The sequence below is a fragment of the Nicotiana sylvestris genome, chromosome 8, assembly GCF_000393655.2.
Source record: "Nicotiana sylvestris chromosome 8, ASM39365v2, whole genome shotgun sequence".
NCBI lineage: Eukaryota > Viridiplantae > Streptophyta > Magnoliopsida > Solanales > Solanaceae > Nicotiana > Nicotiana sylvestris.
In genome coordinates this window covers 18,364,052-18,391,724 of record NC_091064.1, presented here as the reverse complement: position 1 = coordinate 18,391,724, position 27,673 = coordinate 18,364,052, and the positions used below count along the sequence as shown (strand labels likewise).

The 27,673-nt window shown below is 38.7% G+C and overlaps 2 protein-coding genes across 2 annotated transcripts; both read left to right on the top strand.

Annotated features, from left to right (window-relative positions):
* Positions 1 to 7,113: 7,113 nt before the first annotated feature.
* LOC138874745 (uncharacterized) lies at positions 7,114 to 7,635 on the top strand. The gene has a single exon (XM_070153526.1). It carries the CDS (start codon positions 7,114 to 7,116, stop codon positions 7,633 to 7,635), a length of 522 nt encoding a protein of 173 aa, XP_070009627.1.
* An 87-nt stretch (positions 7,636 to 7,722) lies between these two features.
* Positions 7,723 to 8,796, top strand: LOC138874744 (uncharacterized). Its single transcript, XM_070153525.1, has 3 exons — positions 7,723 to 8,322; positions 8,394 to 8,455; positions 8,646 to 8,796. The coding sequence occupies exons 1-3, from the start codon at positions 7,723 to 7,725 to the stop codon at positions 8,794 to 8,796; spliced, it is 813 nt and encodes a 270-aa protein (XP_070009626.1).
* The last annotated feature ends 18,877 nt before the right edge of the window (positions 8,797 to 27,673 follow it).

Genomic DNA, 27,673 nt, shown 5'->3' with positions numbered 1-27,673 from the left:
GTTGTCCCTTTCTGCGAACAATTGCCTTATCTGTCGGCTCTTTAACCCTAGCGTTTGTGCATTGGCGGCGAGCTGATCCTGGAATATATCCATTTGCCTTTCCATCCTTGTCATTGCATTGTAATAGCGTCTCCGGTCGGCCTGGGCATCTTGTGTTTGCTTGAAGATCCGCTCTTGCAAAGCGGAATTTGTTTCCTTTGCTGCTTTGACGCTCAGTTCACAATTCCTCATGACTTGCTGTAGGCGCTTTCTCCGGGCCATTGTACCTTCTGCCCATTTGACCCTCATCCTTGCTATGCAAGCCTCTGATAGGTCTAATTCTACCTGGCTCTGGATGACCTGATTTCTCAAACTGGCTATCAATCTTTCGTCGGAGCAACGCCTCTGTCGGTCGATGTTATTCTTACTGGCTTGGCGAAGCCGGGCCCTCAGGGTTTGGTTTTCTTGGGCTAACTTGTTTTTTTCAGCCTGCTCTTGGGCGACTTGTACGTTGTTTTCGAATACCATCCTTTCAATTTGTCGCTTCAGCTTCCTAATTTCAACCAGGTAACCTTCCTCTTTTGCGGGCCAGTCCCATTGTTCTTGCGATGACTCAACAAAATTTCGGAGGTGAGGCCGTTTGGTTGGCCGTTTTACGATGTTCTTCTTGTTCTGCCAAGTGATATAGGCCGGCGAGACTTCACCCCTAGACACATCATTTACTCGGGTATTTGCCGTTAAGTACTGGCATTCACTCCATATGCAACGAACTGTCTTTTCAGGAAATTGGCCGTCACTGCTGACCTCGACTGCATAAGTGCTGAGATCTTCGTCCGGGTGTAGTACTTGACATCTTCCCAACTGCCTCATTACCCTGTAAGGGGCGTAAGGTTGAATACCCCTGAGTCCCATCAAGAGGAAGTGAGGACCAGTGGCGGGCATGTATATGATTTCTTCCACAGAAAGCCAACCCAAAGTCCAGTTTATTTGGTCTGCGGTGATGATCCGGAGATAGGATATCCATTCTTCAAACCCTCCCGGTGATCGGAAACCTGAAACCCTTAGGCTATAACCCTCGATGCAGCCCCCATTTGTAGACATGTAGCGCATATACTGAGGGTGGTGACACAAGTGTTCGATCATCCACATCTGTAACAACAAGTTGCACCCTTCGAAGAAGTCTGCTCCAGCCTTACAAGCCGTGAGGGCTCGGTATATTTCTGACATTATCATGGGAGCAAGGATGCTTTTATCGTTGGTAATCAGGATTTTGACGATTCCAGCCACCTTTAGGTCGATATTTCTATCTTTTCGGGGAAACACCACAAGGCCCAAAAATGCCACCATAAAAGCGAACCGCCTATGCTCATTCCATTTTACCAGATTTCCCCTGCTGCAAACACCACTTTCTGGATCATTGAATCCTCCTATGCTCCCGTACCTCTGGTATATGAATTGTAGGGTAGAAAAACCTCTATCCAGTTCAGCGTATGGGACTCCTTTGCTTATCTTCAACAGATCCATGAATTTGTGTGAATTCACAGCCCTTGGAGCGATCAGGTATTTGTGTCTCAAACCTTCAGTGACGTCCATGTAACCCGCCATTTCCTCTAAGGTTGGGGTGAGTTCAAAATCTGAGAAACGGAACACGTTGTGGGCCGGATCCCAGAATGTAACCAAAGCCTTTATGATGTCGCACCGAGGCCTGACTTTCAACAAATCAACCAAACCCCCCAGGTGCAGTTTGACCTTGTCTTGCTCTGGCCTTTCCAAATCCTCCCACCATAATCGCACTTCCAGGGGGATTTTGCTTCTAACTGTCATCGGCAAACTTGGACTCATGCTCATTCTGCATGTTTATTGGGGTGATTAAGCGAAGATCCAGACTCATTAGACTCAAATACACAAATCGACACACTATTTTCTAGAAAAACGAAATTTTGGTTGTTTCTGAAAAGTACGATGTTACCTTAAAACTTTCGTTATTTGGTTTGTACCTCTATTTTGAAAGAACAAGTTGAGCCCGATGGGGGTTGCCTACGTATCCCGCACCATGCGAGAATCAAACTGACGTAGTTCGGGCATAAATCGAATTTTGGGGACACCCTATTTTTCTCTTAAAAATGAATCAAAGACTCCTTTTTTTCTTTTTTAAAACAAATTAATAAGACACACATTTTTTCTTTTTTCAAAATTCTGGCAGAGCTTTGACCATTTTTGTGACTTTTCAAGAATAAATAAGTACCTCTTAACCGTTATTCCTCTTCCCTTTCCAAACATTCCCGATATTCAGAAACCGGTCAGCATGCAAGCCTTGAAACAAGTAAATGCATAAAGCAAACAGGATGTAGCAGGATGGCCTTTATTCTCAGGTTGCCTGTCCTAGACGGACCCAGCCCCTGTGCTGAGTCCCCTAAGTCAAATGCACATGATGCAAATAAGCGTTCCTACTAGGGATCCGGCATGAAGCTATGTTATGCTAAGCTGTAAAGCCTAGGTGTTTGTTCTAGACCTGGCTTACCCGAGCGGACAACTCGAGCCGAGGATGGGAGCTGTGTACCGGTAACCAAAAGGCCATCCGATTTTGCAACTCCTCCGAATCCTCGTTCTATTTTGGCATATGACACTAACAGAAAGAAGCCACGACCAGCGTGCGCTCCTCAAGAGAGAAGAGAAGGGTTTCGGCACAGTTTATATATACAGTCCAAATAATATCAAAGCAGTAAAAGCAGCATTTAGCACATTAGGCTCAAACACGTAAAAAAACCAGATAATAAATAAAGCCAAATAATAACAATTATTTCAAGCTCGAATTCTTAACCCTGAACCAGTGGTTCTGGGTTACAGTTCCCCAGCAGAGTCGCCAGAGCTGTCACACCTCCTTTTTCCGCACTAGAGAGGGTGGGGGAGTTTTTCCAATTAAAGGACAATCGAAACGGGATTGGTTTATTTATTTCAGAGTCGCCACTTGGGAGATTTAGGGTGTCCCAAGTCACCAATTTTAATCCCGAATCGAGGAAAATAATGACCCTATATTACAGTCTGCGTACCAGAAATCCGGATAAGGAATTCTGTTAACCCGGGAGAAGGTGTTAGGCATTCCCGAGTTCCGTGGTTCTAGCACGGTCGCTCAACTGTTATATTCGGCTTATTTATCTGATTTTTAATACAATTATGAACCATGTGCAAATTTTATCTTTTAACCGCTTTATTAATTATTATTATTAAGAAATGTGAACATCGCTTAAAACATATCTTTGGACTGTGTCACATGAAATGCACCCACAATCCGAAACATATTTTATTTGATGTTTTAGAATTTGGATTTGGGTCGCATGAAATGCACACCCGAGTTTAAGAAAATTAAATTATTAAAGACGCGCCTAAAGCAACTAGCGCATTATTATTTTGCGGAGGCCGTGAAATTCGCTAAACAACCCTCCTGAATTCTAAGTAATTTAAAATTTGTGTTTTTATTTGGCGAGGCTCATCTCATTCTTATTTTTTTTTTAAAAAGAATTTGCAACGTCATGAAAATGCATCTCGAACCACGTCACAATCAATGTACCCGTGATTAGAAACACCTTTCGACTCCGTTGAGAATTGGATTTGGGTCGCATAAATGCGCACCCGAGTTTAAGAAGGTAAGATTTATTAAGGCGCATCCTAAAGAGTCTAACGCATTATTATTTTAGGAGGGTTGTGAGATTTGCTAAACAACCTGTCCTGGAACCTAAATGCTTCGATAATATACATTTAAACAAGGGCCCCGCATCTGCGCGTTTTGTTTATTTTCATCGAGGCTCATCTCGTTCTTATTTTTAAAAGGATATCCTATAACAACTACGTTTCTTGTCGTGTTTGTCTTTATCAATTAAAAATAGTAGATAGTCCTAATTAATTAGGTGCTTGCAAGTTGTTTGTAATGACATTCAGAAAAGCAAAAAAAAAAAAAAAAAGAAATGAGGCCGCACATACAGCCAGCCGAACAGATAATCCCGGGCCCAAATCCAGCCCATGCGTGATAGGCCAGACCTGGGCCTCTGCTTGTTCGATATGGGCCTACCTGGTTTGCTTCGGTTTGGGCTCGACCTTCATGAGATTTATGTTACAAATTTTATGTTTTTGTCTTAACAGATGGTTTGTTAGTTATATGGGACCATTGATCAGAAAAGACGAACTTAACCCCTTGTGTACAGTTTCATGTTTGGCATACGTTACAGCATCTATGGCAAAGTAAACTAAATCTGAGATGCAAACTAATTCATTGAGACCACTTTTATCTAACAGCATACATATGCGATTATCATTCGATACCCTACATTGACATCAACTAGGTTTGCAAACTACTTCCAGCATCCAAACAAGAATAACATTATTCTACATTACATGATATTTAGTGCAACAATCTATGTATAAAAAGACATTCTTCAAGTTTTCTCATTTTGTATTCATCCTCAATTTTCCGATTACATCTGACAGTGTATTAGGTGTGTACCTGGTATGGAGAACAACAGAAGAAAGGAATAGTCAGTCGGGCAGTATGCCACAAACACAGCAGCAGCAGATACATAGCAACAGCACAACAACAAACCAAACCAAATGTTTTCCACAAACCTCAGACGACCAACAATATTTCCAAGAACAAAGAGGACCAACAAATAGTCGAGTACCAAACCAATGAACCCAGAAAAGAAGGATGAAACAACAGCAACAACAGAGTATTCAACGCAGCGACACTACCAATTCAATAACCAGAAATAGCTCAATCAATGCAAACAAAGAACTTGGCCAAGATAGCTTGACCAATATGCACTCTTATACAACTTTCAGGCAGTGTTTGGTTGCAGTGTTTACTGGAAAACTACCTTATGTTTTCAGTTTTTCTTTTTCTGAAGATTCCAAATCCAGCCTCGTTTAAGTTATCAAATGGCCTATTTATAATCCACATGACCAAGGGCAGCTAAGCTGCCTGCCCTGCCAATTGGCAGAATGCCCATACCCTTTTAGGCCCATGCCTAAGCATCTTTGGTGTCATCCCCCTTTATTCCCCACGCCTGGTTTTGTTTAATCAGGAGTTATGGGCATCATTTTATTATTCAATTTAAGCCCCATACCCTTGTGTCTTGTTCCCCCATTGGCATTAGTTTAATCCTAATTTAGTACCCCATTTGTCAGCTCACTTAAACTAATTACTTCTGTTCTTTTTAACACCCCAGAATACCCCTGTCAACCTTGATTATTACTGCCCCTGCCTATTGCAGCATCAGGGCATTTTTTGAACTGATGAAAGTTCGAACTCAAGACTGCCTGGGCTGAACCTTTTCAGTCAGTTTTATAGTGCAAACAAACCATTTCAAACAATGCTGGGACATACAGTCAGTGACAAAGCTCGATTAGTCATGCGACATTATTAGCTCATTCGATTTATTAGTTATAGAAAGCTAATCGACGATATTTATCGAGTCGACTATACTAATTATAACAGGTAATAATCAATCGCTCACATAAACAATATGTTTAGGGACCTAAAGGGCATCAGACAATTTTTGTTCAATTACTGGGGCCTATATGAGTTAACTTATCTGACGATTAAACTAATCGACGATCATGTTTATCACAGAGTACATTCAGAATACACACATAGAAAATCAACCGACCAAAGAAAAAGGTCTTTAAAGAGATGAAAGAAATCCGAATGAAAAATAACAAAAATAACAAACAAACCCAACGAAACATGCTGACCACTTAACTAAAACTAACACAAAAGAAAGGAAAACGTACCGAAAATGTTTAAATCAAACAGACCCAAATCTGATTCATCTTCGAACTTTTGAGGCCGAACAAACTTTAATCAGGGTGTTCTCACATGAGAACACCTTGATTAAGGTCTATTAGACCTCAAACCCTTGTCAAAACTGGCCGGGTTCCCCAGGTGCATGTGTTTCAAGTTCTGGATTTCCAGATCTGGATTTTTAGGAGTTGTGGGTAGATTCGGACCAAACCAAGCTTGGTTTGGTCACGAGGAAGGTCAGGGGAATGTCTGGTATGAAGATGGGGTGGTTTGGCATAGGTCCGGGTTCGACTCAAATCTTCAAACGAAGATTCGAGACGAGGGAAGGTGATTCGAGGCAAGAGGGTAACAGATCCATGTTCAGGAGAGTGAGGGGGTCTTAGGGTGTTCAGGAGGTGGTCACCGGCGTTCGTGCCGCCGGCTTTAATGGCGAGGGAGACGAGGGCGGCTAGGGTTTCTAATGGGAGGTCCGGGTTCGACTTGGGGACGAAGGGGTGGGGTGTTGGTATAGGGGGCGTGGGTATAAGGGAAGGTTTATATATGGTCTATGGGATTGGATCTGAGCCGTTAGATCAGATGATCTCAACGGCTTGGATCTGATGCTGAGAAATGAGACGGGGTCGTTTGGCAGTTAAACGGGGTCGTTTGGTTTAAGTGAGGGGTTGGGTCAGGCTGGTTATTTGGGTCGGGTTTGAACATGGGTCGCTGAAAGAGGTCCTGAACCGTTGGATCGGCTGGGACGGACGGCTCAGATTGATTTGCCTGAAACGACGTCGTTTCAGGAGGTGCCTGGGCAGGCCTGGTTTGGACCGGGTCAGATCGTTGGTTTGGGCCTATTTTTGGTTTATTTCCTTGGCCCAAACCGCTTCCTTCATTCTTTTCTCCCTTTCTTTTTTCCTTTTTCCTTTCTTTTTTTTTTCTAATCTTAAAACTAAAAAATAAAAATGAAATTCAAACAAACATAATTATCAAAATATTTAAATAGGTTAAATCGCACCCTAGAATATTTTTGTGAATTTTTCTTTTACTGAATGAATTATGGTCTAATTACCAGGACATACACATTTTGTATTTTGTTTAATAATGTAAAAATGGACAAAATGGACAGAACCACACATGACTAGCAGCACATGTTACGGAAACTTGAAAGTTGTACAGCGAGGTCCTTTGTTACTATTTCTTTTGGAGTGACTGTCCGTGAAGCAAAAATCACGTGCTTACAAGTACTACATAAATATTCAACTTTCACTTCTAGTATGCTCCGGTAACTATTAATGCATTTTGGTAGATAGGGATTTTAGAGAGTCTGTGGTAGAGGGTAGGTGGGTGATGATAGACTAATGACTATTAAGTTGGTGGTTGGTGAGTGTACTATAAATGTCATCAGTGCTTACGCGCTGCAAACAGTCTTGGATGAGGAGGTTAAAAGGCGCTTCTTGGAGGGGTTGGATGAGATTGTGCATAATATTCCGCCTGCCGAGAGGTTATTTATAGGATGGGATTTCAATGGGCATATTGGGTCGTCTGTAGGTGGCTATAGTGAGGTGCATAACGGCTTCGGTTTTGGGGATCGGAATGGAGGAGGTACCTCACTCCTAAATTTCGCTAAGGCATTTGAGCTTGTGATTGCTAACTCGAGTTTTCCAAAGAGGGAGGAGCATTTGGTTACTTTTCAAAGTATGGTGGCAAAGATGCAAATTGACTATCTCCTCCTCCGAAGATGTGACAGAGGGTTGTACAAGGATTGCAAGGTTATCCCGGGTGAGACCCTCGCGACACAGCATAGGCTCTTAGTGATGGATGTTAGTATTAAGATAAGGAGGAAGAAAAGGTCTGTACGAGGACATCCGAGGATCAGGTAGGGTACCTTGACTAAGGATAAAGCTCAAGAATTGGATGAGAGGTTAGCGGCTATGGGAGCATAGAGGAGTAGTGGAGACGCGAGCATTATGTGGTCGACGACGGCGGATTGTATAAGGAAGGTGGCAAGAGAGGTGTTAGGGGTCTCGTCGGGCTACTCTGGTGGTCACAAAAGCGACTGGTGGTGGAATGAAGTGGTCCAAGGTAAAGTGGAAGTGAAGAAGGCGACGTACCTGAAGCTAGTAGAGAGCACTGGCGAGGAGGAGAGGAGAACGGACAGTGAGGGGTATAAGGTAGCTAGGAAGGAGGCGAAGCTGGTGGTTTCGGAGGCTAAGAATGCGGCTTTTGCTCGTTTGTACGAGGACCTGGGGACCAAAGACGGGGAGAAGAAGTTATTCAGGCTGGCCAATACGAGAGAGAGGAAGGCTCGGGATCTGGATCAAGTGAGGTGCATTAAAGACGTGGATGGTAGGGTGTTGATGGGGGATGATCAAACTAAGCGGAGGTGGCAAGCCTATTTTCATAAACTTCTAAATGAAGAAGGGGACTGTGATATTGTTCTAGGTGAATTGGGGCATTCCGAGAGTCATTGTGACTTTAGGTATTGTAGACGCATCAAGGTTGGGGAGGTCATGGAGGCTATGCATAAGATGAGCAGGGGCAGAGCTACCGAACCAGACGAAATCCCGGTAGAATTTTGGAGATCTGTCGGTAGAGCAGGCTTGAAGTGACTGACTGGGTTGTTTAATGTTATTTTTAGAACGGAGAGGATGCCGGAGGAGTGGAGGTGGAGTACGGTGGGGCCGTTGTACAAGAACAAAGGTGATATCTAGAGTTGTAACAACTATAGGGGTATCAAATTACTGAGTCATACCATGAAAGTTTGGAAGAGGGTGGTAGAAGTAAGGGTGAGGAGGACAGTATCTATTTCAGACAACTAGTTCGGGCTCATGCCGGGGCATTTTACCACAGAAGCTATCCACCTTATTCAAAGGTTGGTGGAACAATATAGGGAAAGGAAGAAGGATTTGCACATGGTGTTTATTGATCTGGAGAAAGCCTATAACAAGGTTCCTAGAGAGGTTCTATGGAGGTGTCTGGAGGCAAAAGGTGTGTCGGTTGCTTATATTAGGGTGTTGAAGGACATGTATGATGGAGCTTAGACTCGGGTTAGGACAGTGGAAGGCGACTTGGAGCATTTTTCGGTTGTTATGGGGTTACACCAAGGGTCTGCGCTCAGCCCATTTTTTTGCCCTGGTAATAGATGCACTGACACACCATATTCAAGGGGAGGTGCCATGGTGTATGTTATTTGCTGATAGCATAGTGTTGATTGATGAGACGCGAGGCAGCATCAACGAGAGGCTGGAGGTTTGGAGACAAACCCTTGAGTCTAAGGGTTTCAAGTTAAGCAGGACTAAGACAGAGTACTTAGAGTGCAAGTTCAATGTTGAGCCGACGAAAGCAGGATTGGACGTGCGACTTGATTCACAAGTCATCCCCAAGAAAGGCAGTTTCAAGTACCTTGGGCCGGTTATTCAGGGGAATAAGGAGATCGACGAGGATGTCACACACCGTATATGGGTGTGGAGGTTAGCGTCTGGAGTCTTGTGTGACAAGAAAGTGCCTCAGATTCTCAAAGGTAAATTTTATAAAGCGGTGGTTAGACCAGCCATGTTGTATGGGGCTGAGTGCTGGACAGTTAAGAACTCACATATGCAAAAGATGAAAGTAGCTGAAATGAGGATGTTGAGGTGGATGTGCGGGCACACCAAGATGGATAAGATTAGGAATGAAGTTATTCGGGAGAAGGTGGGTGTCGCCCCCACGGATGACAAGTTGCGGGAAGCAAGGCTCATATGGTTCGGACACGTCTAGAGGAGAAGCTCGGATGCGCCGGTGAGGAGGTGTGAGTGGCTGGCTTTAGTGGGCATGAGGAGAGGTAGAGGGCGGCCTAAGAATTATTGGAGAAATATGATCAGACAGGACATGGTGAGGCTTCAGATTACCGAGGACATGGCCCTAGACAGGAAGTTGTGGAGATCGAGCATTAAGGGTTATAGGTTAAGAAGTAGTTGAGAATATCTCTACGGCACCGTAGAGTGAGGCTAGTCTGTTAGGACTTGATCTTTGACTGTTAGTGGTTTATGTTGAGTTCACACTACTTTTTTCTTCCTCTTTGATATGCTTTATCTACTAGTTATTGTTTTGCTTTTCACTTATTTTCTAGTTATGGTGATGTTGTTCCTTGCTCTATGGTTTTGTGACGACCCAAAGGGGTCATCACCGTCTCTAATTGAATTATGTGTCTCCGAGGCCTTGAAAACCTCATTTAGGGTTGCCTCAATTTGCGTGACACATAGCCGGAAAGCTTAAACATGAAATTCTATGAAAAATGTTAAGTTTTGATATTAAAATGAACAAATTTGACTTCGGTCAACATTTTGGCTAAATGGACCCGGACCCGTGATTTGACGGTCTCGGAAGGTCCGTAGGAAAATATGGGACTTGGGCGTATGCCCGGAATCGGATTCCGAGATCCCAAGCCTGAGAAATGAATTTTTGAGTGAAATTGTTTTCTTGAAATAATTAAGGAAATTGGAAATGAAATTTGATTAGAAGACTATGTTATCAGGCCCGTATTTTGGTTCCGGCGCCCAATACAAGTCTTAGATATGTTTTGAATCACTCCTATAAAGTTTGGTTAAAAACAGACATCGTTTGACGTGATCCGGACCCTAATCGGGAAATTGATGTTTAAAAGGAAATCTGAGAAAAATCCATTGATCTTGAGGCTTAATTCGATGTTCATGATGTTATATTGATGATTTGATCACACGAATATGTTCGTAGAGTGTTTTTGAGGTAGTGTGCATACTTGGGTTAGAGCTTCGAGGGCTCGAATGAGTTCCGAGTAGGTTCCGGGATGTTGTAGGCTTAAAAGACCAGATGTTGCAGGTTCAAGAAAATATTGCAGGCCTCTGAACCCTCTAGCGCAGCCTGCGAGGAATCGCGTGCGGCCGCGGAGGGGATAGCGCGGCCGCGGTCGCCTTTGCGCGGTCCGCGGTGGGTGTTATGCGGCCTCGGTCAGCTTTGCGCGGTCCGCGCGGTGCAAAGATCCGCAGGTCTTTAGGAGGGGCCAGCGCAGCCGCGATCGGCTTAGCGCGGTCCGCGGTGGGGGCTTCAGAGGGGTATAAGTTCACGTGAATTTCAGTTATTTTTACACTTTTCAAAACCCCAAAACATAAGAGGCAATTTTCTATATAACCTTTCTTCTCCAAAACGATTGGTAAGTGATTTCTAACTCATTTTCTTCACTCCTTAACATCTTTTAACATGATTTCAACTTAAAATCAAAGATTTTCATGGGGGAAAATGGGTGTTTAGGGTAGAACCTAGGTTTTTCTAAAAATTGAGGATTTGGACCTCAATTTGGGGTCAGATTTCAAAACTAATTATACATTTGGATTCATGGGGGAGGGTAAACGGGTTTTGGTCTGAACCTCGGGTTTCGACCATGTGGGCCCGGGGGTAATTTTGACTTTTTGAGTAAAACTTTGGGAAAACTCATTTTCATGCATTGGGATTGATTCATTTAACACTTATTGATGTAATTAAGTAACTTGTGACTAGATTCGAGCAGATTGGTGGTGAAATCAAGGGGTAAGGCTATAATTAAGGCTTGAGTGGTGTCCAAAGCTTCGCGGTAAGTGTTTGGTCTAACCTTAGCTTGAGGGATTAGGAGTTGAGTCTTATTTGCTACGTGTTAATTGTCGAGTACGACGTATAGTCATGGTGACGAGTATCTATACGGTTGTATCTAGTATGACCGTGAGTCCTTATATTACGGATATTCTGATTTTGTTGTATCTTCCATGCCTTAATGATGATTTTCTATATAGTGTAACAAGCATGTGAAAGAAATTTTGACCCCTGCACTTTGAGGAGTGTTGGCTCGAGTTATAATATGAATTGTGAAAGTGTACGAGATGATTGAACCCCTATGGACCGTTGGCTCAGGTGGTAAAGTGAGATGAGAAGTGAAAGTGAAATAAAGAGAAAGAATTATTAAATTGCTCCCTTGCCGGGATGTTTGTTGTTTTGTTGATTATCTCCCTTGCCGGGAAGCTGAGAATATTGATATTGTTCCCTTACTGGGATTTAACTGCTTAATTGCGTTCCCTTGCCGGGATTTCTACCATTATTTGTCTACTCCCTTGCCCATTTGTTTGTGATTGTTGTTTGGGTGAGGAAGAGCGTAAAGCACGAAGGGTGATGTCGTGCATTGTTTGCTATTGTGAGGAAAGAGTGTAAAGCACGAAGGGTGATGTCGTGCCGCACGATGTACCATTCCGTGCCGATTTTATTGATTATATGGTGAGGAAAGAGAGTAAAAGCACGAAGGGTGATGCCGTGCATATTTTTATTACATGATTGTTTTGGTGAGGACGAGAGTAAAAGCACGAAGGGTGATGTCGTGCATTTGTTGATTCCTGATTCCTTGTTGATATCCGAGTTATGTTGTTTCTTTCATTACTTGTTGTTATTTGATTTACTTCGAGGTTATAGATTCCCTTACCCTATTTGCCTTGTGATTGTTGTTTGGGTGAGAAAGAGCGTAAAGCACGAAGGGTGATGCCGTGTATTGTTTTGGTGAGAATGAGAGTAAAAGCACGAAGGGTGATGCCGTGCAAATTGTTGACTTCTGATTCTTGTTGATATTCTGGCTTTGTTGTTTCTTTCTTTTTTTGAGGTTTTCTATTTGGAACTGTTACCTCCCCACAACATGTTTCCCCTTCCCACATTTACTGATTATTTCCTGTATTTCTTTTTCATTGCACATATAGATATTTGAACTGCACAGGTTATTTGGAGTCTGGTCCTAGCCTCGTCACTACTTCACCGAGGTTAGGCTAGACACTTACCAACACACGGGGTCGGTTGTGCTAATACTACACTCTGTGCTCTTTTGCACAGATCCAGGTCTTGGACAGCAGCAGTAGCGTGGGGGCCAGCCTTCAGTCCAGTGAGACACTGAGGTAGCCTTGCAGGCGTCCGCAGGCCCGATGTCTTCTCTATTTTTTATTCTAGTCTGTTATCTCCTGTATTTCAAGACAAACAGCTTATATTTTTTTTTCTTTCAAATGGTTGTATTTAGTACTCTTAGAAGTTCGTGAGTAATGTGACACCAGTTCTTGGGTAAAGGCATATGTTGATTCTCGCATTATTGTTTCGTGTTCTTTAATTTAAGTCTTCCGCATAATTATTTAAATTCTGTTGCTTTCATGTTGTCACTGATAATTGTTAAAAGATGAAACTATTAATGAAGTAAGCAGTTAAGGATTGGCTTGCCTAGCTCGCATTAGTAGGCGCCATCACGATTCCCGAGGGTGGGAAATCTGGGTCGTGACAGGTTTCTATTGAAGGTACTTATAGATTGCCTCTTTCGTCTTCTTTTTTTCTTCTTGAGCTGAGGGTCTTTCGGAAACAGCCTTTCTACCCCCTCGGGATAGGGGTAAGGTCTGCGTACATACTACCCTCCCCAGACCCCACTAGTGGAATTTCACTGGGTCGTTGTTGTTGTTGTTGTTGTTGAAGTGCAAAATGAACATCTTTGTCCTTAATTATTTTGTGTCAAGCTAAAAATTGTTTGAATTGGTGATTTTTATCTACAACCATTTCTACTGTTGGAGGTTCCCAATCATCTTGAATTGGTGCATTAAGATCACGCTCATCCTCGATTATCATATTGTACATTCCCAATGGTCCCTACTAAGTTATTATGCTATTTACCGTAGTTTCATTTTTTATATATTTTAATTTAATGCATTTTCAATTTTAATGTATTTCCAATTTTAATGTATTTTCATTTAATGTATTTTTAATTTTAGCAACATCTAATATTTTATATTCACGCCTTTCAATTTTAGTAATATCTAATATTTTATATTTGCACCATTTAATTTTTGAGATGATTATATATTTTTTGTACAATTATAATTTATAATAAAATTAACTTACAATTTTACATAAAAATAATAAATGCACTGATCACGCCCAACTATGCCTTATAAAAAGGACAAAGCGGTCATTGCAAATATATTTTGGTTAAAAAGTCCGAAGTCGAATCCCATAGGGATTTAACCTATCAATCACAGCTATTGGACTCATCCAAATTCACGTATTCAATCTTCAGAAATATTTAAGTAATAAATTGGATGTTTACTAACTAAATATTACGTAGTGAAAATGCAATAATTAAGAACTAACTATGAACGAGTTGTAGACAAGAATTGGAATGATCTAAGTTTTGATTTTCCCTATTGTCGGAATCCTTTCCGCTACATTTTTTATAAATTTTCCTAAGTTTTCTCTATCGATCATGAGCACTCTAACTGTCGTAACTCTCTCCCGAGTAACTAAAACAATATACAAGACATATTCTCCCGAATTACTCTAGTTAGCCTTAAGTACAACTCATTTACATCGCACCAAGGTTTCTGTTATCCCTAATCCAACCTTTAAACCTTTCGTATTGATCCCTCATATACGTTAGGAGTGATGTTGTTTAAAAACTGCCTAAATATACACTCTCTCCTGAGTAATACATACTAAATAGGAACAGTTAATTGAGGGCCCTTCAATCAACAACAATAAGCATATAGTTGAACAAATAGAGAGAATACTATAGCAAATCTATATTAACGTAACAAGATCCATCCTCCAATAGGTTCCATCAAAAACCTAGATGAGGATTTTAGCTACTCATACTCGTAGTAACAATATCCAAATTAATTTGCATAATTAAATTACAAAGTAAAGATAAAGGGATGTAGAAATCGATGATTCTAACTCCCAAGTAGTGTTTTACGAGTTATTCTTGCCTCCTTCGGTCGAATCTTCGGTCTAATATCCAATCTTGATCTCTCCTAAAAGTGGCATTTTTAGGGCTATTTATATGTGTAGGAAAAGACCTAAACATGTAGGCCAAGTCCTAGTCAAACCAGGAGACGAAATAAGCCTTCAAAACTCGAACTGGATCTCGCCCCAGACATGGCGTCGCCAGCCTAACGCCTGGTGGACCTGGACTTTGCCTGGACACGCCAGCCTAACGCCACCTTCAAGCCTGGCCTTTGCCTGGCCTCGCCAGCCTAATGCCAGCTTCAAGCCTGGCGTCTCCAGGATCTCTCATTCATTGTTCTCGAGCATGCTTTCAACGTTTAAGTACCCTTTTGCTCTAGTTTCATCTTTAATTCACCTACACATAAAATAGACTCTATTACGCACTAATAAAGTGTAATTTATCATTAAAGCATATAAAATGCAAGGAAAATAATGTACAAAACTATGGAATTATAGCCACACATCAATACCCCACACTTAAACATTGTTCGTCCTCGAGCAATCAAACTACACTTATAGACACAACCTTGAGCACTTTATTTTTACACAATTGAGGCACATCACGCCAATGACCATGGTTTATAGAAACAATTAAACCCTAGCATATGCAATCATATACACTTTCCTTTTCTTTTGCCATACTTCACGAATATTCACAACAAAAATAACATGGTCCTAACAATTCTAGCCTCAAAAATCAACTCAATGTCACAATGCACTCATGACTTAAACACCCAACATTATAGAGATAAGTCTAATAACATTACCTATCCCTCGTGGAACCATGTGACCTCACCACAAAAATAAGAGAGTAAGTTGAATTCACATATTCAAATCAAATGCTCAAATATATTTTAAGGACCCATATATATCAAAGAATATCGCTCACTCTCACAAAAGAAGTCACATGCATGCAATTGGTACCATAGGCTTGCCCATAATGTAAATCACTACTAATGTAAGCTCGCTCGATCTAAAATCAATTAGGACTTTTTCAAGGTTGTAATGTGGGGTAAGGGATGGGAAGGATATATTTAGGAATATTGGCTAACCCTCCTAAGCAATTTGACACATCATATAATAATCTTTATGCGCAAATTCCTCAATCCCCTTCAATTTCACAAACAAAATCATCCCTATCAACGTACCCTTCTTCTTTAAGCACTACTTTAATTCATACCCACAAGACAATAATTTATTAATCTCTATTTTTATTTCTTTTTTTTATCCAAATTTTTCTCTCTGTTTTGTCCTTTGCAGTTTTCACTAGTGACGTATTACTTTACAGAACAAATGCACCTTTCTTCCTTTCATTGGTTCCACTCAAAATCCACCACGCACTTATTCCCTTCTTACTTCTTTTAGCGCTCATTTCACAATTAACGTGCTTTAAGAGGTAAAAGGATCCAAAATATCTTAAGAACAAAAAGGGTATAGGCTTGTAATGTGGGTGCCAAATAAAAGTCTATAGGCTCAAAAAGGTTAGCTAGGATTATATTCTGTTTGTGATAGCGATAACGCTCGAAAAGACATCAAAGATAGCCTAAAATCATTTTTCACACCGAGTTTCACCTAAAATTTCGCTTCAACTCACATACTAGGCAAGTTCTAGATACAAGTATAATATATGAACTATACAAAATCTCATCACACATGGCACATGATTCACTAAGGACGGTCTCATTCCGATTCTCAAACTAATGCAAGTATTCACAGAGCCACAAGATATTAAGCATTAAGCACAAAGTGAACATAAGTCAAGAAAATCAGACGTAGGCGTCACAAAACATGTTATCCAAATAACCAAGGCATCATAAGCAATTTTAGCTCATAAGGAAGATATTACACATGCCAAAGCCTAAGTATGCTACTATAAAACAAGTCAAGGGCGCATAGGAATCTCATCTTTCTTTCTCCATTTATTTCCTAATTCTAATCTACTCAAAAAATAAAAAAAGTAAAAAAAATAAAAGGAAAAACTACTACCCTGTTCAAGCAAAACCCTTGGAAAAGAACCGAGGCACAAAGAAAAACCAAGCGGGAATTACTACACTACCTGCCAAGATTTTTTTTTTAAGACTTAAATCTCTCAAGAAAAAAAATTAATTAATTAAACTAACACAACTAAAATATTATAGACCCAGACAATCTCCTCACCCCACACTTAAAATTGTGTATTGTCCCCAATGCACATCATAACTAATAAGAGGGTAAAAGAAACTCCCTGGTAGGTCAAAGGCTGAAGCACTAACAACTCATTGGGTACTCAGACTTCTCCCAGCTTGGTTCTTTATGTGGGTACCTCATACTTAGTTCCAACCATCTGGTTTGCTGTTGCATTCTTCCAATAACTTTGCTTTCCATTCTCCTAGAATATAAAAAATCGACGCTACAAAAATAATACAATTAAAAAAATAGTAAAGCTGGGTTGCCTCCCAACAAGCGCTTGATTTAACGTCGCGGCACGACGTGGATCACTTTCTGCCTCCACTTTGAACTTATGAATTGGACCCCAAGTTTTGATTCTGCTCTATGATCATGCTCCTGTGGTGGTGGAACAAATCTGACTGGCCCAAGAAAACAATGTAGTATTCTGCACTTCTTGGCCTTTAGATGAGATGTGTAATCCCGACTTTCTGGTAAGAAAAATTCCAGAATGTAGGCATCTTGTTCCTTGACTCCTAAAATGACTCGGAAGACTCTATTTCTGTATTGTCATCTAAACACAATGTGGAAAATTCTTGGAGTGTGGGAAAATGCGCTCAACTACATAAACATTGGGATTGACAACATCCTCAATACTAATGACACTAGAGTCAACAAAATATGTATCATCAATGTACTTGGTTGACTCTAGTATCTCTTCTACAACATCGGCATCCTCCAAATCTAGTTCGATTGATTGTTGGTGTTCTACTCTGGCCTTCTCCACTAGCACCTCCTCGTATTTTTTAAAGCCTCCAATATAATGGCAATTTCTGCAGCCAATTCATGCTCTTCTTGGCTACTATCCACAATATACGCTTGTTGTGCTTTACAAGGTTCAATTAGTTTATTCGCTTGAGCCTCCAAGTAGTGAATAGTTGCCTCTTGCCTTTGTATCTTCCGTGGTTTCTCATCATATTGTTCCACATGACACTTTAACATATCTTTGATCTCTTTCAGGTCATCATCCATGAGTTCTTTATTCCTATTAACTTCACAAGAAAAAGAAGAACCATCAAAGTAAGGGGCTGGGGGAAGATAAGAAATATAAGCACAACCATGAAAGTGACCATCTTGACCACCACACATATCACATACATTTCACACATAAGATTGAGTTGGTGCACATAACTCGCTCTCGGGAATATTTTGATAATTTTGCCATGGGTGTGATTTTCTCCACTATATGCATAAGGCTGATCAAAAGTAGAATTACCAACATCAAAACTCTCATAATTCCAAGATGTCATATTCTCAAATCAACAAGTAAAACAAAAAAATAAAAAAAAAATCAAATACAACAATAAAATAAAAGTTCAAACTTGAAACCTAGCAATATGTACACCTATAGCTCCACCGTTAGTTTCCCGGCAACGGCGCCAAAAAGTTGATCACGCCCAACTATGACTTATAAAAAGGACAAAGCGACCGTTGCAAATATATTGCGGTTAACAAGTACGGAATCGAATCCTACGGGGATTTAACCTATCAGTCACAGCTATTGGACTCACACAACTTCACGTATTCAATCTTCAAAAATAGTTAAGTAATAAATTGGATGTTTACTAACTAAATATTACGTAATGAAAATGCAATAATTAAGAACTAACTACAAATGAGTTGTAGACAAGAATTGGAATGATCTAAGGTTCTGATTTTTCCTATTGTCGGAATCCTTTCCGCCACGTTTCCTATAAATTTGCTTAAGTATTCTCTATCAATCATGAGCACTCTGGCTGTTGTAACTCTCTCCCGAGTAATTTAAACAATATACAAGATATATTCTCCCGAATTACTCTAGTTAGCCTTAAGTACAACTCACTTATATCGCACCAAAGTTTCGTTATCCCAAATCCCACCTTTAAACCTTTCGTATTGATCCCTCATATACGTTAGGAGTGATGTTGTTCAACAACTACCTAAATATGCACTCTCTCCTGAGTAATACATACTAAATAGAAATAGTTAATTGAGGGCCTTTCAATCAACAACAATAAGCATATAGTTGAACAAATAGAGAGAATACTATAGCAAATCTATATTAACGTAACAAGAAAATCATCCTCCAATAGGTTCCACCAAAACCCTAGATTAAGAGTTTAACTACTCATACTCATAGTAACAATATCCAAAGTAATTTGCATAATTAAATTACAAAGTAAAAATAAAGGGATGTAGAAAACGATGATTCTAACTCCCAAGTAGTGTTCCACGAGTTATTCTTTCCTCCTTCGGTCGAATCTCCGGTCTAATATCCAATCTCAATCTCTCCCAAAAGTGGCATTTCTAGGTCTATTTATATGTGTAGGAAAAGACCTAAACGTGTAGGCCAAGTCCTAGTCTAACCAGGAGACGAAATAAGCATTCAAAACTCGAACTAGATCTCGCCCCAGGCCTGGCGTTGCTAGCCTAATGCCTGGTGGACCTGGCCTTTGCCTGGCCTCGCTAGCGTAACGCCAGCTTCAGGCCTGGCCTTTGTCTGGCCTCGCCAGCCTAATGCCAGCTTCAAGCCTGGCGTCGCCATGGTCTCTCATTCACTGTTCTCGAGCACGCTTTCAACGTTTAAATATCTCTTTTGCTCTACCTTCATCTTTAATTCACCTACACATAAAATAGACTCTATTACGCACAAATAAAGTGTAATTTTTCATTAAAGCATATAAAATGCAAGGCAATAATATAACAAAACTATGAAATTATAGCCACACATCATGCACGAAAATTAATTTATCAAAATTATACGCCAAAGTTAAAATGCCAAATTAATATTATAAAGATATTATATAAACATAATTAGGCATATATAAAGAGATCAGTTAAAAGAGTTAAATAATAAAAATAATAATAAAATAATAGAGAATAGTAATGGAGGAGGTGAATAATGTCGCTCCAAATTTGGAGTGACACTATTCATCCCCATTTTGCAGCCAAAAATGCAGCAGTATTGGAGTCAATTTTCCCCAAAAATCGACTGCATTATAGCAAATGAAGGCAATATTAGAGATGGCCTTAGAAGCTCATATCCTCAAATTCTAATCTAAAAAGAGATTAATTCATTTCTTCTTTATAATTGCAATCTGATATATGGTCTTTTAAATGTTCCAAAAGACGTGTAATGTGTACGCAGTAGTGTTAAGGAATGTCATTAAGTTAAAAAAAAAAAATTAGTGGCTACTAAAGTAAGGCTGACGTTGGAAATAAAGACGTGCATACTAAAGTCACACGTCAATTGTACGATTCAGTGGAGCACACTTTATGTTGTGTTACTTTGAAATGAGTTGCCAAATTTTTTAAAAGAGTTTTACCAAATTTTTGAAAAGAAATTTTGAAACCAAGAATTTGACCAACACCAAAAAGTTTCAATCTTATTTTTAAAAAAACACCAAAAATTTGACGACCAAACTGTTTAGGTAAATTTATTGTTCAGTTCCCCTCCCCACCCCCACCCCCCAAAAAACCTCCCTTTCCCTTTTTTGTAGATTAAAATATCATGTATTTCGATATTAATCGATATCCATAAAAAAATTATTCCCTCTATTTCAAATTATATAATATATTTTTCTTTTCATTTAATACTTTATTCTTAATAAAAAAAAATTTATAATCATACATATATTATGACCCTACAAATTTTTGATATGACCATAAATTTTAAAGGTCTTCCATTATCTTAAATTCCTTATCAATCAAACTACCTCATGAAACGGAGGGTTGACCAGATTATCTGTTTTCGAGAAGAAATGAGCGGTTGACCATTGTGTTATATAAATAAATAAAATATTCCAGGGAAATAAGAGATTGAGTCAATATAATCAACTGAAGGATTAATTGCATTTAACTACTTGCCTACTAATCAAAAGTAAAATGAAACACAATAAGTTTAATGTGTTATGAAACAATAAAAGAAGAAGAGAAGTATTGGAGAGAAAAGTAGAGAGAGAGAATTCTTATTAATTTTGGGATGAATTACAATGGAATAAAATCCTCTATTTATAGAGAGAGGGTGACTTAGCCACCAAATAGTGAACCTTATAATCTCTCTAAATATAGACATTCACCATAAATAAAATTCTATTTATAACACTCCCCTTGAATGTCTATTCAACAGATAATGTGCCTCGTTAAAACCTTAACTAAATAAAACCCAGTGGGAAAAAAATTCTAGAGAAGGAAAAAGAGTACACATATCTAATAATATGCATTTTGGTTGCCTCGTTAAAAACCTTGCAAGGAAAACCCAATGGGACAAAACCTTATAAGGAAAAAAGAGTACAACGCGCATTAACTCCCCCTGATGAGAGCATCAATTCATATATTTAAGCTTTCACATTCCAATCTTGTGCACTAGCTTCTTGAAGGTTGATGTCAACGGAGATTTGGTGAATAAAATAGCCATATTAAGTCCAATGAATATGTTGCACCTTGAAAATTATCGCTATCACATTATCATGCTTATAGCATATGTGTGCAAATAGCACTTAAGATATGGTACTTCAGGACCAAGAATTGTATATGCTTTAAGCGATTTAAATCCTTCAAGAATTATCATATAAGTATAGTCATATAAGTCATATAATAGACTTTAATTAGATACATATCAAGTTTTCATGTCATGCTAGACAAATAAGATATCGAAAACTGATTACACATATTATTGACTTTATACTTTCAAGTGTTTGAACTACAACCCAAAACTATATGTCTTTCATATGGAATCAATTCTACTTGAATTGTGTCTCTTTTATTTGGCCAATACTTTTGTGTCTATATTCGAGAGACTTAATATCCTCATCTATACTTAGCGCTATGATAGATGTCGTCGACAAACTGTCATGACTCAAAATTCCACCATATGAGTCGTGATGGTACTTAGTATCTAAGACTAAGTAAGCCGGTTATAATAACAATTCAAGCCATTTTTTTAGGATAATCGAAACCAACAACAAAAATAAAGATACAACCTCCCAAGACTGGTAGTACTGAGTCACGAACTGTAACTTAATACATGAAATGATCTGAAGGAAATTAAATATACATTACTGCTCGAATAATAATTAACAGTACAACAAGAGGGAAAGACTTCAAGGGACTGCGACGACCAAACAACCCTACCTTGAATCCTTGCGATCACACTCTAACTCTGTCTGAGTCCTATATCTCCAATACCTGGCTCTGTACATAAAAATGTATAGAAGAGTAGTATGAGTACACCACAGCGGTACCCAGTAAGTATCAAAACTAACCTCGGTGGAGTAGTGACGAGGTACAGTCAAGACACATCTAATAACCTGTGCAATATAGCATACCAAAATAATAGGAAACAAATAGCAATGATAGCAACAATTATCAACTAGTGATATAAACAGCAGGACAACAGGAACACCAAAAATATTGCTCAATAAATAATGAATACAAGTATAATCATTTAATCAAGTCCTTCAATTACACATCTTTCATCTAAATGTTTTCCAAATAATAATCTTTAGAATATAATACTTACTAATAAATATATTTCGAATATACTTCCTTCAAATAAATATCTTTCAAATCTAATTCTTTGAAATAATATTTTGAATATAATTCTTTCAAATAAAAGTCACATTTTGACACCTCATTTCACAATCATAAAAATACGGGTCTCACCCCACCTTCATATTTTTCGTAATACGGGCCTCAGCCCACTTTCATATTTCCACGGCATCTCGTGCCCATATTTCTATCACAACTGCACGGACAACTCACGTGCCAAAAATATCAATATAAAAAAAATATGCACGATCAATTTACTTTACAAATAGTTTGAGTGAAGAAAATGACATTGCACTTAAATTAAAGCATCATATAAACTATTGATTTGGATGTAAAACTTATTACTTTAAAACATAATAGTAATTTCTTTTATTTAAAACAACTCAATCATTGAAAATCACTAAAAAACCAAAAATATAAATCTTCAAAGTCTCGTACTAAAAGTCAAAGCCAACACAATGCAATAAGGAGCACAAAACACAAATAATAATAGTGTCAACTAGAGCATCACGAAAGAAGATAAGAATTTACATATTAATGAAACAAAATCACCAAAGACAAGAACATAAACAAAGAAATATCAACAGGGCACTCCTGAGATACCGCCTCCTAGTCCCAAATCATAAATAAATTCACAATATCTCATTTCCTTATATCACTGCGGGAGCCTTCACATATAATTTTAAAGAAAATATTTTTCCCCAAAATAGCATCCCGCGTTTTAGCCACCCTTAGCATACCGCATGACTTCTAGTAGTTCCCCTACTAGCCACGCATTTCAAGCCACTCTTATCTCACCGCATGCGTTTCAACACCCTGGCCTTATATCACCGCATGCATATCAATATCACAATATTTCACAAATCGTACTTCAAGTGCCCAAATATCACAGCATAATACAACTTGCACCTCAAGTGCCTAATTATCGCAGCATAATACAACTTGCACCTCAAGTGATCACATATCAAAACATATCACAAATTGCACATCAAGTGCTCAAATATTACAGCATATCACAAATTTCACATCCAGTGCTCAAATCTTATAACATATCACAAATTTCACGTCAAGTGCTCAAATATTACAACATATCACAAATTGCACATCAGGTTTCCAAATGTTACAACTTGCCACATAAATCAACAATACATTATTTTCCACAATAAGAAGCCCACGGTTCGGTCACAATGCGCACAAAAAATCTAACAAAATATCTAGGGGTGAAAACTCAACAAAATAATATTTCACAATTTAGCACTTCGCCTCAATATGATTTACAGCCTTTATAACTCAATATCAATTCCTACAACATGAACTGAAAAGAAATTCATCAAGGGACAACACTTTTTTTTAATTCACAACTTCATGAAATAAATAGATTTATTCATCTTATTAACTAAATTTCTTATTTAAATTGTATGTAGATAAAATCAATAATGAAAATTATTTCCATAAAAATAGCAACTCAAACAAACACAGAGTTCACATAAAATTCAAGTAGCAATCGCACCAAATTATCATATAAAAATAATCTAGACAAAAAAGGAATGAGACATGACAAATAACAGATTTAATAAGTCCCAATAATTTTCCAATTTAATACATAAGGTTGTCTACGAATTTTAACCGATATAATTTGCACATATAAACCAAGTACGTACTCGTCACCTCGCATACATAGTTTTCAATCACACAATTTCCACATAAGACTCAATGCCTAAGGGAAAATTCCCCCACACAAGGTTAGGCAAGATACTTACCTCAAATCACGCTATCTCAATCCAATAATAGACATTTTCCCTCGATTATCCAACTCTAAATGGTTCGAATCTAGCCAAAATTAATTCAATACCATCAACACAAATTATTGGAATCAATCCCATATGAAAATACCAAATTTTCCAATAAAATCCGATATTAGATAAAAAATCGCCCGTGGGGCCCACGTCTTGGAATCCGACGAAAGTTACAAAATATGAACGCCCATTCAACCACGAGTCCCACCATACCGAAATTACTAAATTCCAACAACAAATCGACCTCCAAATCTTAAATCTAAGGTATCGAGAATTTCTGCCATTTTCAACCCAATTCACTAATTTCATGATAAAAACAACAATAGATTCATCTATTTTAATCAAAATCGAGTTAGAATCACTTACCCCAATCCATATGGTAAAAATCGCCTCAAAAATCGCTTCAATCCGAGCTCCATAGCTCCAAATGTGTTAAAAATGGCTGAAACTCGCATTTTGTAATCTGTCCAGGTAAGTCGCAGGTGTCGAATATGACTATAAATCGCATTTGGTAACAGCGATTTGCCTCTTGCCCAGAACACAACATTACCGCCTTCAGTAAATCAATCATAACGTTTTGTACAAATGTCCAAATGATGAACGGTTTGAAGTGTTAGAAACTAGACTCAAAGACCTTTAATTTGATAGGTTGTGCATCATATAACACCTTATATATATACATAACACCTTATATATATATATGTAGATATTCTCGTCCAAAGTGTGATCTTGTGCGTGCTCATTTAGAATTTTAGTCTATCTTGAAATTCTAACTTGGCTTAGACTTAGGCTTCTCCTTGGACCCCAAATCACTTATAATATACTTTGTACACTTATTATCATATCCAATTGATATCCATCATATTAATAGTCCGTCTTTACACCAAAATAATATAATTAGCGCACATCAACTTTCTTATTAGCTTAAGTACTTCAAAAATTTTCTAGAATGTTACATTCTCCCCCACTTAGGGTCATTCGTCTTCAAATGAGAAGTAGAGTCGACCCCAATTCTGCATATAGCTTCACTCTTTTCTCACACACCTCAAGTTCCCAAAATTTTGACTAACTCTCAAATTTTCTAGAAATTTCGGCAGAGACTCCCCTGTAATTGGGTCTATCTACCTGTGAGAGTAACACCAAAATAACTCCTAAAAACACATCCACAACCCCAATCAATAACACTAATATCAAAATTACAAGAATTGCATCATCATAATAATATTTGAACATAAAACACATCATATATATGTCCATAACTACATCTATTGTCTTAATAATTATCCATAATTGATTACAACATCGCCAATTAACTTGCTGAAACAAAATTTCGTTTCGAACCTCCACTTTATTAACAACGAGGCACGAGGCATGAAGACCTCATAATTATTTACCTGAATTAACGAGTCACATTTTACGCCACTTGGCACTCACCTCATAGGCTGAAACTAAATAATTACAACACGAATTTAGCAAAAATATGCACAATAACATATAAAAAAATTATCAAATAAGCCTAACAGGCATGACTCCCTGTTAATACTATAGTACAAATTATAATTTCACAAAAAGGTTAATTTAAACACATAAATTTTTATTAAAAGGATCTCGTCCTCATATAACTTCAATAGCAGCACATAGCTCGTTTTAAATATTTCACATCCTCTAAAAATTGTGAGAACCCCGTCCTCAACTCCGAATCATAAGTATTTGGCACATTGTGCCAACGGAATTCTTTTCATTTCCTTTCTTTCTTCTTTTAAATAATTTCCGTTAAATAAAATCACAACATATAATGAACCCTCATATCGATAGGGAATATAATTCACAATTGAAATCAATTATTTGGAAATTACATCAAACTCACTGAAATGATTAACAAAAGTCACTTTTAGCCTCAACATTATTCTTAGTGACCAACACATAATGATGGACATAGCTATCTCCATAACATCTCTCAACATGAGTATTCATATAAGTAGATTTTAGGTTTAAGAAACTCACTTATGAGTGGAGAATATTATGAGGATTTGCCTCGCTACTCAGAACCGAATCAAGTTAATGAAACTGTTACTTTGTAATAACTCGAGATCGTATTTGTAGTGACACTATCTGGTATAGCGACCTCTGCCATACCATAAAAAATATATCAATGGGTTGGGCCCCCATCTCTTAGGTTCCCTCTACCCGCTTGTCCTCCACCCCTAACTAATAGTGTAGGTAGAGTAGTAATTGTAATGGAGTACGTGGCCTGTGTGTTCTGATGAAATAGGTTTCTCCCAAGTCTCGGATAATTTCTCATGATGTTCCTAGTATCACCATACTCAAAACAACCCACTTGCGGTTCGGCTGCTCATACTGAGTCTGTTCCAGATAACTGAATAACTATTGTAGGAAATCCCGTGCTAGCGGTGTATTAAAAGATGACTGTCCCACATGAGTGCCCTAATTAATTGGAGCACAACGAGTATTCAGAAATGCAGTCTGGGCTGGCCGACCGCCCAAGCCTCCGCCATAATGAGTTATAACTGCAAAAAAGAATCTGTCGAATTCTATAGAACCTCGAGACCTTTTGGTCTCCTTAGTTTCCTTTTTTTTTCCTCGCCCCGAACACGTTTTAGCATCTTAGCAAATTTTTTTACCACTAGTCGAAATGAAGTATCAGCCTGTAGTTCCCTAGTCATACAAAATTTTATGATCATAATAAAGTCTGTTAATGAATCCATGGACTCGTTTTCTCGCTGTAGGAACGAATGTAGGGATATGACGTGTTAATGCACTAAACGTGATGGCATATTCTGATATTGATGTGGTGTCCTTACACAACCGTTCAAACTCTGTGCGCCACACATTACGGAGAGTCTGGGGAACAAACTCTTTCAAAGCATTTCTGAAGACTGAGCCCAAGTAAGTGGTGTTGCATTGGTTGGTCTTCCCTCTCTATATGCTTTCCACAAACACCGATGGAGAATTATCTCTCCCAAGGCCAATTTCTTCTTTTACTATGCTGACTTAACATTGTTAAGTTGATCCATTTCTTTACATACTCTTCGATTCTTGCTTGGGTTAACTCTTCCCCCTATTTATACACAACGATAAGTAAAGCTCTATACAGACAAATCTTAGAACGAACGACATAGTCTAGAAGCTCATCAACCACCGTACTTCCTCTAAAGCACCCCATAATCCGCATCCGAGACGTCCACGCTGAGTAGACCTTCTGTAAATCTAAATTGGTTTATCTAACTCCTTTGGTACTGAAGTATAGGATTATTAAGGACGCAAACATATCGTAAGTCCCAAATTTATCCCTTGCAAAAATCTCACGCCTTAAACATGTGCAAATTTTGGGGAACGTTATAGTACCACAAATATACATTTTAGGCCAAGACTAATATAACATGTGACCCCACAATCCGTCCATTGATAGTGGACTCCCCCACTTGGCGCGAAGTCATAGGTCACAACGTTCGATGATCCACAATATTAACCTTTATAGCTCGTACAAATCAACCAGATGCCAAGGTCTGTTCTACCCCCACACGATTCACGAGTGATCTTTCAATACATCCTCATCTTCAGTCGGGACCACATATTGAGACAATAT